This window comes from Bactrocera neohumeralis, unplaced genomic scaffold (assembly GCF_024586455.1).
Source record: "Bactrocera neohumeralis isolate Rockhampton unplaced genomic scaffold, APGP_CSIRO_Bneo_wtdbg2-racon-allhic-juicebox.fasta_v2 cluster09, whole genome shotgun sequence".
Taxonomy (NCBI): domain Eukaryota; kingdom Metazoa; phylum Arthropoda; class Insecta; order Diptera; family Tephritidae; genus Bactrocera; species Bactrocera neohumeralis.
Window position 1 is genome coordinate 31,017,618 of NW_026089622.1, and position 13,610 is coordinate 31,031,227.

A 13,610-nucleotide genomic window follows, 5' to 3' on the forward strand; every position below is an offset into this window, starting at 1 on the left:
TCAATTATTTCTTTCCCTCCCAAAAAAATCCTCAAAAAAATCGATTTTTTGAAGCCTCGAAAGCAGGCTCTCCCCTTAACACTTGCCATTTTCCGCGATCATCACTGTTCGGCGACACGAGAGAAATGAGATTTTGTGCGCCGACAACGCCATACACGATAAACATGTTCCCCCACCGATCGTAAAAAATCAAATAATTTCGCGAACATGGATCGGTACGCGAACAAGCCCATACACGATAAACCGCAAGCGCACACATACCGATCGAACGCACTTGTGTGCCCGTGTATGGGCGCTTTAACTTTCATACATCACAAATTTGTGAGGTAATTAGGAGTATTTGAGCTTTTGAAATCACCTCAACATACGGAAAACATCACAAATAACAAAAACCTCACAATAGTGACGATGGAGCAGACGTTCCATTTCCCGACTATGAAGAAGTTCGAATAGCAATTACCCGTATGCAGAACAACCGAGCGGCGAGGGGCGATGGATCAGAGAACTTAAAGCATAGAGAAGGTTCAGGTTCGATGTAGAACATTTTGTAGAATTGAAGTACGGAATTCACCTCACAACCACAGAATTCACGCTGTGAAATGTTAACATTTTTAACAGTTCTCCAAAGATCATATTAATACTGCAAACGTTAGGGCGGAGGGAAGTGATTGGACCTCCTCGGAAAAAAAGTCTCTGGAGGTACTAATTACAACGCACTTCCCCGGGAGTCAGCAAACACCTTCAACGAGGGTTCAACCAGAACCACCGTTGAACGCAGCTGATTAACGAAGCCAAATAGTAGACAAAAGCAAAATCAAATATGCCATAAATAGTTTTGCACCATTTAAGGCGGCAGGCCCTGACGGGATTACGTCCATAATGCTGCAAAAACTGGTAGAACCAATGGTTCAAAGGCTTGAAAATATATACAAAGCTAGCATTCAACTATCTTATATCCCAAGAAGTTGGAAAAGAAGTAAAGTTGTGTTTCTTCCAAAACCAGGCAGAAGAACACACGAGAATGCCAAGGATTTTAGACCTATAAGCCTTACCTCCTTTATGTTGAAGGTACTAGAAAGGCTAATAGATTTACACTGAAGAACAAACATGGCGGAGAAGTTATCGAAGACCCAACATGCGTACATAATGGGCCGATCAACCGAAACTGCCCTTCACGAGGTGATAAGTGTAATTGAAAAATCACTACACCACAAACAATACGCCATGGCTGCTTTTCTAGTTATAGAGGGCGCCTTTAATAACATAGAAGTAAATGCTATAATTAATTCTCTGGCACATGATGGCATAGATGACACTGTGTGCAGATGGATACTAGCGATGCTTGAGAATAGGAAGATTATAGCTTCAAACGGCGCTGCAACACAAACAAGTTATGTGAGTAGAGGGACGCCTCAAGGAGGGGTCCTCTCACCGCTTCTATGGGTTGTAGCGCTGAACGAAATACTACTCCAACTAAATGGTGGAGGAGTGAAAGCAGTAGCGTATGCAGACGATATAGTGTGATTGGTATCAGGCATGTTTCCTTCAACAGTCATCGAGATTATGAAAAGAGCACTTCGAAGGTTAAACCTGTGGGCTAAAAACAATGGACTAGGAGTTAACCCGAACAAAACAGAACTGATGCTATTCACAAGCAGAACCAAAATACCTCAGTTTCAACTTCCGGTACTAAACGGTGCAACACTCACTCTATCCCCCACAGCTAAATACTTGGAGGTGGAGATTGACACCAAACTGTCCTGAAAAATAAATATAGAAAAAAGAAAAAACAGAGCATACATGGCCTACTATACTTGTAAGAAAATCGTCAACAAGAATTGGGGCCTCAAACCAAGTATAATAATGAAGATGTATACGGCTGTAATAAGACCTATACTTATATATGGAGCTCTAGTATGGTGGCCAGCGCTAAACAAACAATACAACATTAAAAAATTAAATGGAATACAGAGAGCATGTGTTACTGGTGCAATCAGGTCATATCCGACTGATGCGCTCAATGTGATCCTGCATCAACTACCAATGGACATTTTTATTCACAAAACAGCAGCTATTGCGGCGATAAGAATAAAATAATTGGGAGGTTAGAACCAGCAGAATTATGGACATAGTGTAATCCTAAACAAGCTCACCATTAGTAAGTCAGACTACATTCTCCCAAAGCTGGATTTCAATAGACACTTCCAGGTCAGGATACCATCTAGACGAGAATGGAGAAGAGGTTCAATAGGAGAGGCGGATACCATCTCAGTCTATACCGATGGGTCCAAAATGGACTGCGGAGTAGGCACGGGGGTATTCTCTGCTGATCTAGGCATATCTCTCTCTCTACGTCTACCGAACTTGGCTAGCATCTTCCAAGCAGAAGTACTAGGCATAGAAAAAGCCTGAGAAGTTCTATTAGAAAACCACGGGAATATACATAAAACAACTATATTTACGGATAGCCAGGCGACGCTCCTGGCCTTGTCTTCACCCATGACAAATTCCAGCATAGTTGACAACTGCAAGAGAGCACTAAGCTCAATAAAAGACCAGCTCCAACTAGACTTGATCTGGGTTCCCGGCCACAGGAACATTTTCGGTAACGAAAAAGCAGACGAGTTGGCAAAGACAGGAACTTTCCTCAACGAATCCGAGGCGGAGCTAATACCAAGCCCGTCAATAGACAATTTCAACAAGCTGCAAATAACAGGTAGAAAAACATTACAAAATGCGTCATAACTAAGCAATTATGGCCAACATATGGCAGGAAAAGAACCAACGACTTATTAAATAGGTCAAGAAAAAGCATTTGCAGAGTAACAGCTATCACAACAGGGCACTGGCCATTTGGGGAACATGCGTCCAAAATGGGTATGCCCTACAACGACATCTGCCGAGGCTGCGGAGTAGCAGGGAACAAGGAAACAATTTTCCACTTTCACTGCGAATGCCCAGCTCTAGCACAGATCCGACACAAAACACTTGGAATCCATCAAGCACCAAACCTGGAATGGATTTCCACTAAAAGCAAATCAGACATAAGTAGTTTCATCAATCATCAAAATTGTTTGAGAGAGAAGGTGAATTGTAATAGCAGATACAAAAAGAGGTTCTACGAATTGTGTATCAAAATGGCGCATCAAGTGCTAATTGAGCCCGATAGGGCTGCACTCCTACTTACCTACCTAACAGTTCTCCACATACTCAAACAGAATATGAAGAGAAATAAATATATGTATGCATGCTCCTTATGATACTCACAACCACAGCATTGTGATATTTTCATGTCAATTTGTGCTTTGAACCAGGCAATCGCAATGTATGCTTTTGCGTTTTGCCGTCGGCATTTCTATATTGGCATATAAAAATAATTATATGAGTATAATTTTGTATGAATGCATGTTCAATGCAATGTTCTACAAAAACAACAATTGTCTCAAATAGCATAAGCATGGCAAGTCTATATGGCAGTCGAATTGGCACAGCTCAAATGTAGTAAATTTTACAACAAAAACGATTTCATTCATAAACGCAGGCGCATATTCCACAAGCGACCTCGCTTCAATCACAAAAACAGACGCCGTAACATCTCCCCGAGCATGCCTTTGCCAACAAGCCTCTTTGCGATGGCAAAAGCTAAAAATCATAAATTGAACATCTTTCTGGTGTTTGTTCTAAGAAAGAAGTGAGAAACGTGGCAACATAGCTGTTGTCGATTTACAATATTTGTCAATTATAAAATATTTTTCCGTGGCTCGCAAAAATCAGCGTCGATATGTATGCAAGCTCGTACAAAATTAAAATATTTACACTAGCTTGTTGGCGAAGCTGTTAGAGCAGCAGGGAAGCGGTAACAATCGGCGATCGTTTGTTAGTTTCGTTCGGCACAGCTCGGATTTTCTACCTACCAACAACACAATGTTTCTGCCATTGAGCGTGCTGATTTCTGCTAAATAGCAGCAAGAATGGTGAATTCCGTACTACAATTCTATCCCGTCCGATCGAACATCATACAGAATTCAATTTGCACCTTTTCTATGTTTTAAGTTTTCTGGTTGAAATGCCCGCCCGGTATATTCAAACACGGCAACGAATAACTGATAAGGAAAATATGGTCGAATTAAAGCATGCCCAACGATTGGAATTTAAGTACGCTCTACCCAATCCACAAAAAGGGAGACCCCACAATCTGCGACAGCCACCGTGGGATAAGCCTTCTCAACATCGCGTATAAAGTTCTATCAAGCGTATTGTGTCAAAGAGTAAAGCCCAGCCTCAACAAACTAATTGGACCTGGAAAATCTACAACCGCCCAGATATCCGCCATGTCCACTAAGTGGACCTTATCAGTGTGGTTTTGTGCCCGAAAAAATAACAACTGACCAGCCTCACAATAGCGAGGCTGGTGATTTATGTGAGGGCATTAGAATAGGGTTAATAGCTTAAGGTATACAAAAGTGATCAGAAACAAGTCGTCTACACGTTTTCTTACAAATACCCTCCTTGCAAAGTTGGCATGTACATGTGCCTCTTTTACTTTATTAGGACCGACATTGAAAACATTTTGAAAAAACATTTGTATGTTGTGGAATCTAAGTCGTTCGGACCGACAATGTGTGTTTTCGATGAGTTTTCACTGACAGCTATCAATAGCGGCATTCTCTTGCTCTTGCAAGATTGCACGATGACACAAAATGCAAAAATTCTATACCGAAATATGCGAAGCCAAGGGGACACCCATTGCAGAATCTAGTGCTATATATGACACATTTATGGCCATTGCAAATAATTTTCTGCTTGTGTTTGTTGTTGTGCCGTTGCACCAAGAAGAAAATTCTGCAATTTCTGCACCGTGCAAGGTTTTGCAAGAGAAGGAGAATTCCCCGAATATGAGAATATCAAGCGACAGCTGTTTTTGTATATGGAATGTAAACAAATATCAAGTGACAATTTAGGGCCGGCAAAAGAAGTCTTCCAAAAATATCTATTAAACTAGAGCAGGCAGCGATTACAATGAGTAGAATGTAAGTTTTCAAGTAGTTTTCACTGAAAACTTTGATTTCGTTTGACAGATTTTACATGGACGAAAACACAAGTTTTCGTGCGGAAATCAATTTTTCCCAGGAAAACATGTTTTCGTTGTCGGTCCGAATATAGTATGTAATAATTGTGCGGAAATCTGCATTTGCACAATAAGAAAAGGGTTGCCATGGTTTTTTTTCGCGCCGCGCCTCAAAAAAAAATAACCGTGGCAATCCTTTTCTTATTGTGCAAATGCAGAGAATTGTAACTAAAATAAAATAATTAAAATAAAGCTTTATTTACAACAAATATTAAAAAAATTAATATACAGAAACGTTATATTGAAGTGTTAGTAAGTGAAAAGTGCATAATATAAGTGAAAAAGTTATTCACAATATACAAATTATCAATGTAAAAGTTGTAAATTTTTCAACTTTAAAAGCAAATATCTTTAAAACTCTTAGTCAGTATTTTAGCATTTCATTCCTTTCTGCATTGGCGGCTTTCGGCCGCGCTTAAAAAAAATAACTCTGGCCGGTCCAACACCGGCTACGCCATCCACAGCATTTTAGCATTGAACACCTTTTCGCGTTCACTTCATACATTTGTTGCTAAGTGGGTTTAATGTATTCCCTTTTGTTCGTGCTTTCTCGGTAATTTGACAGTTCAAATTAGGCATTTTGGTTTTTCGCATTATTGAACTCAATGCAGAAAAAGGTGTATTTTATTTAAAGATTTACAAAGAAATTAACCGTCAAAAACTTTACTAGTGATTTTTATAATTCATAGGTAATATATGTGCGTGAAAATGTATCCATAATTGGCTTGGTACAATGCACAACAGATGAAAATACACTAGCATATATTTAGAAATTGGCAAAAAATAGCATATTTAAAGTGAATTTGTGGAAAAATTTGTGAACCGATTTTTATAAAATATGTTTTAAAATAAAGTTTGATAATTTAAGCATACATGCGTGTTTAAAATTTTCAATTTGGTTCTTTCGTTTAGGTACAGTGAACCAACATTAACCGGCGCGATACTAAACCCGACCGATCAATTGCACCGCAAGACGTTGCGCCCGGGGCGACGGCCCCAATACTTGCACCGTGCAAGGGTTTTGCAAGAGCAAGAGAATACCCCTAGTATCAACATTTGCATATTGCAGTCTCTCATTGGCAATATTAATAGCAATACACTCTTTCAGCAATCTAAAACTGACTGCCAAAATTATAGTAACCGATTGCTGCCGTCTTTGGGTGGCCTTATCGAATTTCCACTAATCGATAGATTTTGACTATCTCATATTTGTAACGCCAACTCACTAAACTCCTTTAATTTTTAGCAAACATGTTTTTAAGGTTATTTATTTTACTTAGCACTTATAATCTTGTTATAGGTGTGATGTTTAATATAAAGCCAAACGGTCAAAAGTGTTTAAAGGAAGATATACAGCCAAACCAGTTGGTTAAAGGAGATTATGAGGTGACCACTGTCCCTGGACAGTTGATTGACTACATTGTAAGTCGATTGCTAGCAAATATTGTCTGTTTCTTTGTGTATAAATTCTAATTTTTAAGGCTAGAGATACCAAAGGACACATATTGTCGAAAGGTGAACACATTACGAAAGGAAAGTTCACCTTCATGTCTGAGGTCTATGAAACTTACGAGATCTGCTTCATTTCAAAAGTTCCGCCACGTAAGAAGTATTAGTATCCTACGTACATTATGCTAATATGAACATTTTTTAGATCAAAGAGGAATTGAGCAGGAAATTAAGTTAGTTACTAAAAAAGGAGTAGAGACAAGAAGCTATGAAGGGGTAAGTATACATTTGGGGCACGCTTACGATTCTTTTACCGTCGCGTTTTGAGGGTATAATAGGAAAGAGGATGATCTCTGGATTAAAAAATGTATACACATATACCCTTCTCATAGTTTTCAAGATATTTGTATTTAAAGTTCCACAATTTTATATGCAATTCATGGTCGGTCCAACACCGTGGTGTTCATAGTTCTTTTGTGTCGAACTACTTTCTGCACTGGTGGCCTTCGGCCGCGCTTCAAAAAAAATAATACTCATCGATCGAACACCTATGTATATCAAAAAGAGAGAAATATTGAAAAACTTTGCATTCTATAATAAGTTTTGGTAAAGGTTCAGGAGAGCGGCTTTTCCGAAAACGTGCACCAATTTTCACGGGAAATGTCTTAAAATTCGTGTTTTTAATTCCAATTTACGAATATGTATGGCGCGTTATCTATTTTTATGTTTTTTTGTAGTAAAAACAAAAAGAAAAATTATAATTTTGCACGATATTTACGCTATAAATGGCATCACTGTTCGAAATTCAATTTGATACTAGTGATACAAGCAGCGATCGGTTTTGAAATATCGATACTCTCGATATTAGAGACTAAACAAGAATTGATAAAAATGAGAGAAACATAATAGAAAAACAAGGTGCATTTCTGTTAGTAACTATGTGTTCAGTTTGTATGGAAGCTATATGCTATAGTAATCCGTTCTAAAGATTACATTGTTGCCTTAAAAAATAACATATATCAAATTTCGTCAATATATTTTGTCAAATGTGAAAGTGGTCCATACAAGAACTTTATTCCGATCGTTCAGTTTGTATGGCAGTTATATGCTATAGTTAACCGATCTGAACAATTTCTTCGGAGATTACATTGTTACCTTAGAAAATAACATATATCAAATTTCGTGAATATATCTTGTCAAATGTGAAAGTTGTCCATACAAGAACTTTATTCCGATCGTTCAGTTTGTATGGCAGTTATATGCTATAGTTAACCGATCTGAACAATTTCTTCGGAGATTACATTGTTACCTTAGAAAATAACATATATCAAATTTCGTGAATATATCTTGTCAAATGTGAAAGTTGTCCATACAAGAACTTGATTCCGATCGTTCAGTTTATATGGCAGCTATATGCTATAGTTAACCGATCGGAACAATTTCTTCGGAGATTACATTGTTGCCTTAGAAAATAACATATACCAAATTTCGTGAATATATCTTGTCAAATGTGAAAGTTTTCCATACAAGCATTTGATTCCGATCGTTCAGTTTGTATGGCAGCTATATGTTAAAGTGGTCCGATATCCGTTCCGACAAATGAGCAGCTTCTTGAGGAGAAAATGACGTTTGCAAAATTTCAAAACGATATCTTAAAAACTGAGAGACTAGTTCGTATATATACAGACAAACGGACAAACGGACAGACAGACGGACATGGCTAAATCGACTCAGCTCGACATACTGATCATTTATATATATACTTTATAGGGTCTCCGACGATTCCTTCTGGGTGTTACAAACTTCGTGACAAACTTAATATACCCTGTTCAGGGTATAATAATAATAGTTGGAAAGGGGAATGTTTAGTTTAGTATCTCATTTTGAAGAGGTTTTGCGCAAAGGGGGAGGGGGCTGGGGGCTTGCTACCCCCCTCATTTGAAAGGTAATGAATGGAGCTTTTGAATAATAGCACCCTTCCCCCCCTAGGACCACGGGGGGCTCTAGGGCAGCCTCCTGAAAATGGTGTAAAATCGCATTTTCGCTAATTATTATAAAATGTATGTATTTTTACGCATAGAGTGACTCTATGTTTATTATTATTATTATTTCAATGAATTAAAGTGGAAATCCACTTTATTTAAATAACAAAAACACTGAAAATTAAAAATTGTATATGTATCGGTAATACCAAGATAACCCAACCAACCATTTATACAAGACCCTGAAAAGTGGGCAATATATTACGTCCATATAACGAAAATTTGGAATAAAAAATCGCGCGATTTTTTATTCCAAATTTTCATTATATTTTCAGTATAATCTATTACATTGAAAAAAGCGCCGCAGGCGAAAATTTGGAATAAAAAATCGCGCAATTTTTTATTCCAAATTTTCGTTATATGGACGTATTTTGTTAATACTTTCAACCTTCGATCCGAAATGAGTCCTATGTAAAGTAACCCAAATGTAACCTACCATTTTGATTTGTTGGGTTATTACTGTATTCCTTTTGTGTTTATTTTCTTCGCCGTTTGACAGTTCATATTCAGTAATTTTGCTTACATTTCAAGGAACAGTATAACACGTAATTGAAAGCTGTTTTATTTATTAAATTGTACATAAAATTCCAACTTAAAATTCATAATTTATCATTAATTCAATTAAATATATTTCAAAGAATGTGTGTGTGTTAAATTGGTTAAATTTTTTGCAAGCAGTGTAACAAAAACCTCAAAAGAAGAGAGCCATTATTTGAGCAAATGTGAAAATGTGCGTTTTTTGCTTACTTATATCTAAAAAACAAATTAACATTTAACAATAAATTTACATTTAAACCAAAGTTTAATTCATTGGCTATCCGTGCTATATAAATTTAAAAAAATCCGTGCACGCATTTAAGAGGAATAAGCAATGAAAATGAGATACTAAAGTAAACCCAACCCGTTGGAAAAATAGAAAGAAATTAAAATATCGATATTCTCAATATTCGGGTCTGTACGAGAATTGGTTAAAAGGAGAAACACATAATAGAAAAATTTATAATTCATTATTATTGCAGAAAGAAGAAGAAGTTGGACACAGAAGAATTATGAACGCCGGGGTGTTGGACCGACCAGGGTTATTTTTTTTCGAGCGCTTCTGTGTCCAACTTCTTCTTCTTTCTGCAATAATAATGAATTATAAATTTTTCTATTATGTATTTCTCATTTTTACCAATTCTCTTTCAAACTCAAATATCGAGAGTATCGATAATTCGAAAACGATCAGTGCATAAATCAATAGATTCGAATTTACAACAGCGATGCCATAATTTCGAACATAACCTTGCCATTTTCGTTGAAGTGAAGTGATTGTGAAGTTTTACATATTTTTATAAAAATAACAATAAAAACCATTTCTCTAATTAATTAATTAAAGAACATCAATAATTACGTGTATATAATTGATAGAAAATATATTTTTAATATCTAAAGGCTTGTAAAGTGCAAAAGTGAATTTTTGATTTCGGGAAATACGATGTTTTTCTATTAAAACAAAGAAAATATTGTTTTTAAAAGCACGCGCCTAACATATTCGTAAAGTAGAACTAAAAACGAGTATTTTAAGACATTTCCCGTGAAAATTGGTGCACGTTTTCAGAAAAGCCGCTCTCCTGAACCTTTACCTAAGTTTTTTCTATTTATTATTGAATATAATCCATATAAATATATGAAACAATAGTTCATTTCGAATCATTTATTTCTCTAAATATGAAACATAAAAATTTTTGATTATATTTTCAGGACACAAAGTATGGCAACACTGCTATTTGTCATAAATGTAAACACACAAATCTTTTAAAAGTTTGAATGTGCAAAATAATTTTTATACTCTCGCAACAATGTTGCTAACGAGAGTATTATAGTTTTGTTCACATAACGGTTGTTTGTAAGTCCTAAAACTAAAAGAGTCAGATATAGGGTTATATATACCAAAGTGATCAGGGCGACGAGTAGAGTCGAAATCCGGATGTCTGTCTGTCCGTCCGTCTGTCCGTCCGTCCGTTCGTCTGTCCGTCCGTCCATGCAAGCTGTAACTTGAGTAAAAATTGAGATATCATGATGAAACTTGGTACACGTATTCCTTGGCTCCATACGAAGGTTAAGTTCGAAGATGGGCAAAATCGGCCAACTGCCACGCCCACAAAATGGCGGAAACCGAAAACCTATAAAGTGTCATAACTAAGCCATAAATAAAGATATTAAAGTGAAATTTGGCACAAAGGATCGCATTAGGGAGGGGCATATTTGGACGCAATTGTTTTGGAAAAGTGGGAAACTACTATAGCTATGTCAACCAAAGTCTACAGAGTCGTTTTCTTCAGGTATTTCCATATAAATTTCAAAAACGGAAGAAATCGGATAATAACCGCGCCCACCTCCCATACAAAGGTTATGTTGAAAATCACTAAAAGTGCGTTAACCGACTAACAAAAAACGTCAGAAACACTAAATTTTACGAAAAAAATTGCAGAAGGAAGCTGCACCCAGGCTTTTTTTAAAAATTGAAAATGGGCGTGGCCTCGCCCACTTATGGACCAAAAACCATATCTCGGGAACTACTAGACCGATTTCAATGAAATTCGGTATGTAACATTTTCTTAACACCCTGATGACATGTACAAAATATGGGTGAAATCGGTTAAGAACCACGCCTTTTTTCAATATAACGCTATTTTGAATTCCATCTGATGCCTTCTCTGTATAATACGAGTATATACATTAGGAACGAATGATGATAGCGGAATAAAACTTTACACAAATACGGTATTTGAAAAATATGTAAATGACGGATAATGAAATCTCGATTATCATTTTATCGTGCGAGAGTATAAAATGTTCGGTGACACCCGAACTTAGCCCTTCCTTACTTGTTAAAGTATATTTATTTTCTTAAAAAATACACAATTGGTATAAATTTTTGATATAAATACTAGAATGTGTACAGTTTAAGTAAATATATAATAATTGAAAAATGAAAAGTGGGTTATATCTCGAAAGCTATGAGTCTGAGGAGGGTATATGCGTATACATTTTTTAATCTGGAACACCTCCTCTATCCATCCGTACCATCAAATCGTGGCGCCAAAAGAATCTTAATATTGCTATATTTAGAATAGCATCCCCCGATTTCGGGGTTAAAATGGATACAAACGAAAATAGGAAGTTCCAGATTAAGTAAATGTATATTATATATATATTATATATTGGAGATATTTGTGGTCGGTTTTAGTATACCATCCCACGGTTTCAGGGTTAAAAGTTTATGGTTGGTATAGCCGCCGCAAACTTATAGTTTTCGAGATAAGAGATTAAAGTTGAAAATTTCGCAAATTTGATTTTGCAATTTCTCGATTTATAGTAACTTTTTCTTTCATATTATGCACTACATATATATATACACTTACACTTCACTACAATATTTCTACATATTTACTTTTCATTAATATTTTAGATATTTGCTTAAAATAAGCATTTTATATTTTACGTAGATATTATTACACGCACAATAACAATAAGTGTTCCGTGATGTCAAATAATAAGTATTGCCATATCTACACTTTTATCAAACGAATGAAAAATAGGTTTATACGCCAAATACATAAATCATTATCCCTTTTCTTGCTATATCATGAGTAAAAAGCCCAGGGTAATTTTTTTCCTGCATTTGATTTTTTTTTATTTATTTTTATTGCTTTCAATCGTTTGGGATATGGTAACACTTATTATTTGGCAACACGGATCATTTATTGTTATTGGGCGTGTAATAATATTTATGTAAAATATGAAATGCTTATTTTAAGCAAATATCTAAATAATAAATATAAAATAAATATGTAGAAATATTGCAGGGAAGTGTAAGTGTATAAAAAGTGCATAATATGAAAGAAAAAGTTACTATAAATCGAGAAATTGCAAATTTTCAACTTAAAATGCAAATATCTCGAAAACTAAAAGTTTGGGGCGGCTATAATTATATATTTTCTTAGTCTGGAGCATCAGCCCTATCCAACCATACCACTTTTAAACCTGAAATCGTCGGAAGGTATACTAAAGTTTCCCCGATATTTGCATTTAGAGTTCAAAAATTCAGCTAAAGGGCCAAAAAAAGTGGTGAAACAATGAGAAATAGTATATGCTATTAATACACATTTTTGAATTTAATCGGGAATATTTTGAAAAAATAGAAGCAACATAATTTTTGCATATTCCTCTGGAGAATCCCCCTCATTAGACATACCCTAATTATCTCGATCAAGTTACCTCTTGATTTTATTTCCGTGGACATCCGCTCCTTAGTTAACTTTAACAAAGCTAACTGTATCGGCTTCACAGAATTTACTTTCATCGCTTTACCCATTACTACGGACGTAATTGTTAGAGACTGCTAATGAACGCGACACCTTACCCCATACCGATCCCTGTGAACCCCGAATAAGTGATCTCAATTTGGAGATTCGGCAAATGGTAAACCAACACAAGCGGACAAAATGCATTCAGCACCAGAAGTCCTGCAACCTCTCCACCGGATGATGACGGAGTTGAAATCCAATTCAATGGCTATGCCTCTTTGGACCTGAAGAAGTTCGCGAGCTATTTGTATATACACTGTACCTTACCCTAGACAAAGCCAGACGATGTGTTATCCGGCGGCTGCGCAAAATGCGAAAAGACTGCGCATCACTTACCGATGAGAAAGCTCACAGTGTCATCAACAAGGCAAAATCAGCCAAAACCATAAGCCCTTATTTAATTAACATGCTGATGATAAAGCTCCTAGGCTTAACGTGTGTAAGCCACCTCACAAAGGTCCTCAACCTGTCGCTGACCACTCTTTAAATACACTACTGAAATCTGGGAAACCCGCCAACGAAGGAGATTCCGTCTTAACCAAAAACCACACCTTGTAGCGTTTTTGTCAAAATCTTCTGACACAGTCAATCACACAAAGATACATAGATAGAGGTGGACTATAAACTACCTGAGCGCTA

General features: G+C 36.3%; 1 protein-coding gene across 1 annotated transcript in view; it reads left to right on the forward strand.

Annotated features, from left to right (window-relative positions):
- Positions 1-6,312: 6,312 nt before the first annotated feature.
- LOC126764190 (transmembrane emp24 domain-containing protein bai) overlaps positions 6,313-13,610 on the forward strand; it is a 34,248-nt gene continuing 26,950 nt past the window's right edge. Inside the window, exons 1-3 of the mRNA XM_050481981.1 lie at positions 6,313-6,550; positions 6,610-6,730; positions 6,783-6,853. Coding sequence (XP_050337938.1) covers positions 6,380-6,550; positions 6,610-6,730; positions 6,783-6,853 — 363 coding nt within the window. The 5' untranslated portion in view covers positions 6,313-6,379. The remainder of the gene's footprint in view (positions 6,551-6,609; positions 6,731-6,782; positions 6,854-13,610) is intronic.